This window comes from Octopus bimaculoides, chromosome 29 (genome assembly GCF_046866305.1).
Source record: "Octopus bimaculoides isolate indiv1 chromosome 29, ASM4686630v1, whole genome shotgun sequence".
In the NCBI taxonomy this organism is placed as follows: Eukaryota; Metazoa; Mollusca; class Cephalopoda; order Octopoda; family Octopodidae; genus Octopus; species Octopus bimaculoides.
The window spans coordinates 17994146-18003619 of NC_142956.1; the positions used below are offsets into that span (position 1 = coordinate 17994146).

Genomic DNA, 9474 nt, shown 5'->3' on the forward strand with positions numbered 1-9474 from the left:
GTCAAGCGATGTTGGTGGGCGGTGGGGAAACACAGATACACAACATATATATATATATATATATATATATATATATGCGACGAGCTTCTTTCAGTTTCTGTCTCCCAAATCCATTCACAAGGCTTTGGTCGGCCCGAGGCTATAGTAGAAGACACTTGCCCAAGATGCCACGCAGTGGGAATGAACCTGGAACCGTGTGGTTGGTAAGCAAGCTACTTACCACAGCCACTACTGCGCCTATTTGTCTAAAAGTTCTTCAAGGTAGTGCCGCAGCATGGCCACAGTCAAATGACTAACTAGTAAATAATAAAAGAATACCAAAGAGAAGGGAAAAAAATTAATTTACTCTACAAAAATTAAACAGTATGTTTGTTACAATGTAATTACCATAATCCAAACTTTAATCGTTTTAGATTCACAATAATCTGTCAAGAGTAAGGTTTGTTTATTTATATTGTTGTCAATTAATCATACATTATTTTGTAGTTTACAGATTTCAAAGATATGATTGCTTAATTTTAGAATGACATTGTTGGGAAGGTGCAAGAGGCTGGATCTGGTTTGTCTGAAAATAAAATGAGTTGAATATTTGGTTCAATATGGCCAGTTTAATCCTTTAGTATTCAGATTACCCTGTCAAATGTAATGCTTATTTATTCACATTGTTTTGAATTAATTGTACATTAACATGTAGCTTTGAGATTTTAATGATGTGATTGTTTACGTTCAGAATGACATTGAAGGAGATTAGTTAGAAGCCCGATCTGGCCAGTTTCACATAAAATAGGTTAAATATTTTGGCCTGATACAGCAGGCTCGAATGCCTAAGGGTTAATGTTGAAACAATCACTTTTCCATAGGAATAAAAATGTGAGTAGTTAAGTGACTTCTTGAAGAGAATCATTTGCCAATGATATCACAGCAACATGGTCTTCCTCATATATGTCTGCGTTTGTGAACAGTTAAAGCATTTCCCGAAGAAAATGATTTACCACAGATATCAGTAATATGGCTTTTCTCCTGTGTGAATATGTTTGTGCATAGTTAAGCTGTTTACTTGAGAGAAACATTTACCACAGGTATTGCAATGATATGGCTTCTCTCCTGTATGAATACGTTTGTGTATAGTTAACTCACCACTTTGGCAAAATGATTTACTGCAAATATCACAGTGATATGGCTTCTCTCCTGTATGAATACGTCTGTGTCTAGTTAAGGCACTACTTGCAGAGAATGATTTACCACAGATATCACAGCAATATGGTTTTTCTCCAGTATGAATGCGTTTATGTGTAGTTAATTCACTTGTCTGACAGACTGATTTACCACAGATATCACATTGATACGGTCTGTCTCCTGTATGAATACGTATGTGCTTAGTTAAGCCAGATCTTTGAGAAAATGATTTACTGCAGATGTCACACTGATATGGTTTTTCTCCTGTATGAATACGTCTATGTTTAGCCAAGTGCTCATTTTGAGAAAAAGATTTACCACAGATATCACAGTGATATGGTTTCACTCCTGTATGAGATAGTAAGTGGTTTGTTAATCCAGATTTTTGAGAGAATGATTTACCACAGATATCACAATGATATGGTCTTTCTCCTGTATGGCTACGTTTATGTTTAGTTAAGTGTTCCTTTTGAGAGAATGATTTACCACAAATATCACAATCATATGGCTTTACTCCTGTGTGAGTATGTAAGTGATTAGTTAAACCAGACCTTTGAGAAAAAGATTTACCACAGATATCACAGTGATATTGTTTCTCTCCCGTATGAGTTAGTAAATGGTTTGTTAAGCCATATTTTTGAAAGAATGATTTACCACAGATATCACACTGATATGGTTTTTCTCCTGTATGGATTTGTGTATGTTTAGTTAAGTGTTCCTTTTGAGAGAATGATTTACCACAAATATCACAATCATATGGCTTTACTCCTGTGTGAGTGTATAAGTGATTAGTTAAACCAGACTGTAGAGAAAACGATTTCCCACAGATATCACAGTGATATGGTTTGTTTCCTGTATGAATGTTTTTGTGCTTAACTAAGTGAACATTTTGAGAGAATGATTTACCACAGACATCACAGCGATATGGTTTTTCTCCAGTGTGAATGTATTTGTGAGTAGTGAGATTGGACTTCTTATAGAATGACTTACCACAGACATCACAGTGATATAAAATTTCACTTTTTGTGTTCTCTTTCTTCACATTATCAGGAAATTCAATACTTTCAAACTGTGATTTAGATCTAACCTCGGTGACTAATAATTTATCCTCCATTATTCATATTCTCTCACCAAAATATATATATGTTTTACTTTTTGTTGTTACATTTGATTCTAATTTTTCTTCTCCTACATTTCCAACAATTGCAATCTTTCTCAATATCTGAAAATACTGCAAACTCCTTTGAAAATTTGTCCAAGTTTTATAAGAAATATCTTGATATAAATTTCAGATGAAAAGAAATATTTCACCATAATTCACTGTAAACTTATGTAAAGTGTTATTATATGTTCCATTACATTTTCCTTTAGCCATTAAAAGACAACTGATGCTGATGATGCTACTGATGTAAACAATTCTGTTTCGATAATCTTATCTGAAATGTAAAACAGAGAAAAATCTTAAAATAAGAGAAAAAACTGAAAATTTCAGTGTATTCGTATAAAGATGAATTATAATTTATCAAATGTAATCCACATTTAAAAAATTAATCACGTAATAATTTGTAACTTTGAGATTTTGAAGATGTGATTGCTTGTTTTTACAATGACATTGTAGAGGTAGTGTGAGAGACTGGATCTTCCCAGTTTCAACAGGGTCGAATATTTGGGCTGGATATGCCAGTTTAACCCTGTGGCATCAAAATTGGCCATTTCTGGCTCAGATATTTACTTATTTTATGTTCAAACCAACCATATCCAGCCTCTTACACCTCATCTACAATGTTAGCCTAAAAAATATATAGTCATAACATCGAAATCTCAAAGCTACAAGATGATATATAATTGATTCAAAACAATGTGAATAAATTAGAATTATATTTGGCTGAATAATCTGAATGCTAAAGAGTTAAAACAGTTTAATTTGGCTCCAAACAAAGCTTTGTAGGCTTCTTCCAGAAACCTCGCCTATAAAACTTTACTTCACATGGAGCTGAATCAAATTGTTTTACATAATAATACATGTAACTCTTACGAAACGTGTTGAGTGCCTTTTTCTTTCATTTGTCTTCAATCTTCTATAAAAATGAATTATAAATGTAAATATTTACCAGAACAATTGAACTCATTCCATGTGTCCCATTGAAAGCCGAACTCAAGACACTGAACATTTAAATTTATGTAATTTTAGCCAATAGAACACATTTATTGTAGTCATGTAGAACAGTCTGTTGTTATGGAAATCAGCAAAGACTAAACCGTTACGTGATTTTTCGAAATGCTAGAAACAGCAGCAAAATCTTCCTTAAAGTACACTATAACGTCTAAAAAACGAAACAAAAACAAAGGAGGACTTATGAGGTATTTGGCAAGGTTCGATCGTAGAGCACAAATGCATATATGCAGTCATAAGCATATTGTACGTATCCATAACGAACAGGTGCTAGTGTTAAGTCTATGTTTAAATACTTATTTATTCAGACAATTAAAAACTTACACTTTAGATCACCTTAACGATCTTTACTAAAAGTATGCATCATATCTTACCTGCTGTGACATTTAAATCAGTGTTTAAAGTAACTTATAACGAAGGTGCGATTCCAATTCTACAGGAAATGAAATAATATTAAAAAAACTAACTCGGAATTATAAACGGCGAAACGTACTTTATTTCTGCACAGGCATAACAAGTACAAAATATATTTGATTTTTTGAAATTTTGCTTAAAAAATGTCGAATCACACATTGTTAAATGTGTTAAGATTCTAATTTTTTTATTATTTATGATACAAAATCAATGGAGATTTGGGCATAACTACAGAATTGTACCCCACCCCACGACTTTGGAAGGTCATAACTTTCAGAAAAATGAATATTTTTGAATGAAATTTTCTATGCATATATGATTTATTATGTAGATTCCGAATATACAAACATTTTCGGTGAAAGTGTTTTGGAATGGGGGTGGGGGACAATTTTCGGAAATTCCAACAGAGTCCACTTAAATTCCAGGAAAATGAATATTCTTTCGTGAAATTTCCTACGAATATACCTTGATGTATGTAAATTTCGAGCATGTAGGAATTTTGAAGGAAACAACTGCAGGTTATTTTTGAGAAGTGTTCCCCACTCGGTGGTGTTTCGGAGCAAGTCGTCCATAATTGTTTCATTTTTCTCTATTATGTGCGTATGTGCATCCGTAGATTTCTAATGAAGTAATACGCTACTTCTGTTCTCATCTACTTCTCTACTAGAAACGTTTACTTTGGAATTTACTTCTATTAAGAAAAAAAGATCGTGTGCATGTTATTTTTAACGTAAGTTTTCTCTTTTCTGCGTATTGCTTCATTAGAAATCTATGTTATGACATCACTACAGATCTATCCAATCAAAAATGTTCTGGAGCTTGTTTCTGAAAACAAACGAAACGATGAATGTTATGGTCGATTGCATAACGACGCGAGAATGATGCGAAGCGTGACGTCAGGCAAAATATCTTATTCGACCGTGTCTCCAAGCTACGACTGTTGTGGGTTAGAAATGACGTAAAATGTAATCAAAACGAAAGATAGCCCGTTTAAACAGGAGACAGTGATAAATATAGTACAAGGGAGGTAACCGCCGTTACAATAATTTAATGCCAAGAAGACGTAAACAGCATTTAAATTAATTTGCTTACAGGAAGGACTGCTCCAACGAAGTCGCGTATTGTCCTTCCCTTCGAAATGCGGAGTAGATGGAGCAGGGTCAACTGAAGATGCGTAATATTCTTTATGTTGCGTGTCTCATTTCTCTGGGGTTTTTTTCGTTGTTCGAAAAAAGTTCGTTTTCTGTCCTCGTCTTTATGTTTTCGTTTCTCATTGTGTTTAACGTTTTTTGTGATGTCCTGTACCCATATATGCTTGTATGTAGACATATAGATGTCGGTATGTACATATATGTATTGATGTATACACATATGAGGCGCAATGGACCAGTGGTTAGGGCAGCGGACTCGCGGTTTCGATTCCCAGACCGGGCGTTGTGAGTGTTTATTCAGCGAAAACACCTGAAGCCCCACGAGGCTCCGGCAGGGGATGGTGGCGAACCCTGCTGTACTCTTTCACCACAACTTTCTCTCACTCTTACTTCTTGTTTCTGTTGTGCCTGTCATTCAAAGGGTCAGCCTTGTCACACTGTGTCAAGCTGAATATCCCCCGAGAACTACGTTAAGGGTACACGTGTCTGTGGAGTGCTCAGCCACTTGCACATTAATTTCACGAGCAAGCTGTTCCCTTGATCAGATAACTGGAACCCTCGACGTCGTAAGCGACGGAGTGCCAACAACAACAACTATGCATACAATTATATATTATATATATATATATGTATGTTTGTGTGTGTGTATACATACTTTTTCTTTACTAAAACCGCAAAAACATCACCACTCTTAATTAAAAAAATAATATTACGCTACCTTCGGTTTTCGAGTACTGTTTTTTTCCTCCCAGCAATTTCCAATGTCTCATCAGTTAAGCTCGCTTGCTCTCGGCTTTCTTCTTTTGGTCTCTCTATTAGTATATATATATATATATATATATATATATATATATATATATATGTTTTTGTCATCCAACGAGTATTGGTGTATTTACGTTCTCGTAACGTAGCGGTTTGGCAAAAAGGAAACGATGTAATAATTACCATGTTCAAAAAATAGATATTGAGGTCGAATCATTCGACTAAAAGTTGTTGATGACGGTGCCCAAGCATGGCCCCAGTCCAACGACTGAAGCAAAAGGTAATTTTCTCCCTCTTTCATTATGACATTCTTCAAGAGTCGAGGGTGGATTAGAAAAAAACTTCCTCTTTCATTAAGGCCACTTCTGGTTTTTATCTCACTGAGAATCCATTGTTGTTTATTATTTCCCAATGGAACGTCATGCAAACTTGAAAAGGGATGTAACAAGAGTTATATCCCTTACTACATTATTTTTATTTGTGCGTGTGTGCACCTGTCTGCTCGCGTATGATATACATTTGTCATCATTTCCATATTGATAACCCCCTGATTATATCTCATTATCTTTCTGAATGCTCGGACACGATTACATAACAAGAATCTCTAAAAGATCTTCGCAATTTCTTATGTTATTGTATAAGAAACAACCGGAACAAAGCTTTGACGAGCGATAGTACGTGTTGATTCTCTTTGAGTAACATTGAAGTTGGGACATTCTTCAGATATTCAACTGACTGATTACGTCCGAGTGAGATATGGAAATGGTAAATCTCCGAAAAGAATGAAAATGTAATTTACCAGTCGTTTGTTGTATGTAATAGAAAGTGAGGTGCCGGTTTAGTATGTGATCTACATTAGTTCAAATATAGTTTGTGATTTACATTTAAAACTCAACTATTTATACGACTTCTGGTTGGCTTGTTATATAAACCAAAAAAAAAATAGGACTTCTATGATTTAAACACTTATAGTCCTGAACCCATTGAAAGAAATCATGATGAGAGCAAATGAAATTTACACACAGGTTATTCGAGATGAAGATGCTGCAATAGAATTTTTCCAACTCTATGAATTCCTTGATGAACATGGAGATATTGATCCATGCAGCAAATGTGGAGGAATAATGTGCAAATTTATAACAAAATTTTGAATGTAGAACTCAAGCTAATCTAGAATTAAGTTGCTGTAGATCACAATGTCATGTAGATCACATACTACACCAGCACTGTAAAAGAGAAAATCGAGTTCAGTCCCACAGCGTGATATCTTGGGCAGTGTGTGTGTGCGTGTGTAAAACAAAGAAGAACAGAATACAAATGCACAAATGGTTTATTATTCTTCATGATATTGTTAAAATATTCTTAGTTTTCTCTTGTTTGGTAAAAATGTTCAGAAACAAGTTCTGACTCAGACAGGTGGATGTGATCAGGGGTAGTTCTCAGACAGGTGAGCAATAAAGCAAAGAGAAAACCAGAATAAAGGAGATGATCAATATATAACAATCCTTTTGTTCAAAGGTTACCAACACATGTGGCAATGACGGAGTTGTTCTCCACATTCTTTACAAGAGGTGTGGCCACATTCAAAGACTACATTCCAACGTCTCTGCTGACATGTTGTACATTTGCTTTATTCTTTGAGTTGTCTGAGTAGCTGTAATCTCATAAATTCATCTCTGGTGTAGCATTGGCATTGTTTCTATGATAGAAGTTTGCACCTTGTTCTGCCAGATAGCATGCCACTACTATACTGGAAAGTCTGTCTATGTTGAATTGAGACCAAATCTATGAATGATAAAATATAGAAGAATATAAGACATCTCCCACTATGCCATACAACACAATGAAAAAATATATACACAATTTCTATATCCTTTGATTGAACTAACAAAACAGTATTGAATTTCTATCTAGCTTCTAGCTGGATCCAATTCCATTGCTGGGTGGGGAATGTCATTTAAACTGAGAGAGAATTTCCGTTACAATTTATAATATTCTAAACTAATTTTTTCACAAAAAGCACTTTATGTAAAAAATCAAAAAAGTTTCAGTTGTTTTATTCTAAAGAATAAAAAAAGTTTTTTAAAAATATATTCTGAATTGTCAAATTCCTATTTTAATCTAGAGCATTCATTAGGTTGGTTCTCTGATTTCAAAACGATATGGTTTGTTAAGAAGTTGGGGACTGAGCTTTCTTGTGTCTAATTAACATTCTAACCTAAGAACAAAGCATTTAATTAACAAATCAAACAGACAATGCAACTACATATTTGTGAGGATTTTGAGTGTGGCCGTTGCCAGTACCACGTGACTGGCCCTCGTGCTGGTGGCACGTAAAAGCACCCACTACACTCTCTGATTGGTTGGCGTTAGGAAGGACATCCAGCTGTAGAAAATTCTGCCAGATCAGATTGGAGTCTGGTGTAGCGATCTGGTTCGCCAGTCCTCAGTCAAATCGTCCAACCCATGCTAGCATGGAAAGCGGATGTTAAACGATGATGATGATGAAACCTATGGATATATATATTCATGCGTAAGATAAACACTAGTGAATTTGAGAAGGAGAGCATGTCCGAAGGAGATTTTGCTGTATGCACTTAATATATTGGTAAAGGGTAAAGTAGTAAAACAAAACTATCATAAATACAACCGAATCAACAGTTGAAGAAAAATCAACATTAAGTATGACCAAAACTGATTTTCATCATCATCATCGTTTAACGTCCGCTTTCCGTGCTAGCATGGGTTGTACGATTTGACTGGGGACTGGCAAACCAGATTTCTGCAGCTCCAATCTGATTTGGCAGAGTTTCTACAGCTGGATGCCCTTCCTAACGCCAACCACTCAGAGAGTGTAATGGGTGCTTTTACGTGCCACCAGCATGAGGGCCAGTCAGGTGGTATTGGCAACGGCCACGCTCAAAATGGTGCATTTTATGTGCCACCTGCACAAGAGCCAGTCCAGGGGCACTAATGGTGTATTTTACCTGCCACCTTAAATTTTGGGAACAAGGCTAGCAGGTTTGGAGAAGGAGCTAAGTTGATTACATTGACCCCGGTGCTCAACTGGAACTTATTTTATCAACCCCAAAAGGATGAAAGGCAAAGTGAACCTCAGCAAGGTTTGAACTCAGAACATGCGCAAACTGATCTGCTTTGTGTACTTTCTTCCTGTTGTTCATGGTTGGTCTCAAATTGTTTACGAAGAGGACAATGCAACAAAATACACAGGAGTGGCTGTCTAATAAAAAAACTTGCTTCTCAACCACATGGTTCTCGATTCAGTCCCACCGCATTGCACTCTGGGCAAGTTGTCTTCTACTATAGCCTCCGCTAGATCAAAGCTTTCCGAATGGATTCGGTGGATGGAAACTGAAAGCCGACTTATATATGTCTATCTATCTATCTATCTATCTATATATATATATATATATATATATTGGAATAACTACAGATTCCTGTGCGGAGAAAATGAAACAAATATGGACGATTTGTTCCGAAACACCCCCGAGTGGGGAACGTTCCTCGAAAGTAACCTCCAATTGTTTTCCCCCTAAATTCCTATGTTCTCCGGAATCTACATAGTCCGAGGTATATTTGTAGAAAATTTCATATTTTCTTGAAAGTTAAGACGAATTGAAGTGGACGCTGGTGAATTTTCCGAAATTTCCCACCCCCTCCCCTCCTAAAACACTTTCCCCCAAAAAAGTTTTCTATATTCGGAATCTACATGATATAATGAATATGCGTAGAAAAATTCATTAAGAAATATCCATTCTTCTGAAAGTTATGATCATC

General features: G+C 35.6%; 2 protein-coding genes across 4 annotated transcripts in view; both read right to left on the bottom strand.

The window, feature by feature from the left end:
* Positions 1 to 324: 324 nt before the first annotated feature.
* LOC106873426 (uncharacterized) lies at positions 325 to 5739 on the bottom strand. 3 transcript variants are annotated; one of them, XM_089344960.1, is made up of 2 exons: positions 5633 to 5739; positions 325 to 2612 (listed from the first exon to the last, which is right to left on the bottom strand). In XM_089344960.1, the coding sequence occupies exon 2, from the start codon at positions 2288 to 2290 to the stop codon at positions 1001 to 1003; it is 1290 nt and encodes a 429-aa protein (XP_089201086.1). In that variant the 5' UTR covers positions 2291 to 2612; positions 5633 to 5739; the 3' UTR covers positions 325 to 1000. The 3 variants fall into 3 exon arrangements, with proteins under 3 accessions (XP_089201086.1, XP_089201085.1, XP_089201087.1); XM_089344959.1 differs by lacking the exon at positions 5633 to 5739 and adding an exon at positions 3724 to 3816; XM_089344961.1 differs by lacking the exon at positions 5633 to 5739 and adding an exon at positions 3288 to 3636.
* A 1251-nt stretch (positions 5740 to 6990) lies between these two features.
* Positions 6991 to 9474, bottom strand: part of LOC106867096 (uncharacterized) — a 10154-nt gene continuing 7670 nt past the window's right edge. The window contains exon 2 of the mRNA XM_089344949.1: positions 6991 to 7461. The gene's annotated coding sequence lies outside the window, so the exon portion shown is untranslated. The remainder of the gene's footprint in view (positions 7462 to 9474) is intronic.

Excerpts from the sequence above, each read along its gene's own strand:
- LOC106873426 (XM_089344960.1), bottom strand. The coding sequence starts at position 2,290 with ATGGAGGATAAATTATTAGTCACCGAGGTTAGATCTAAATCACAGTTT.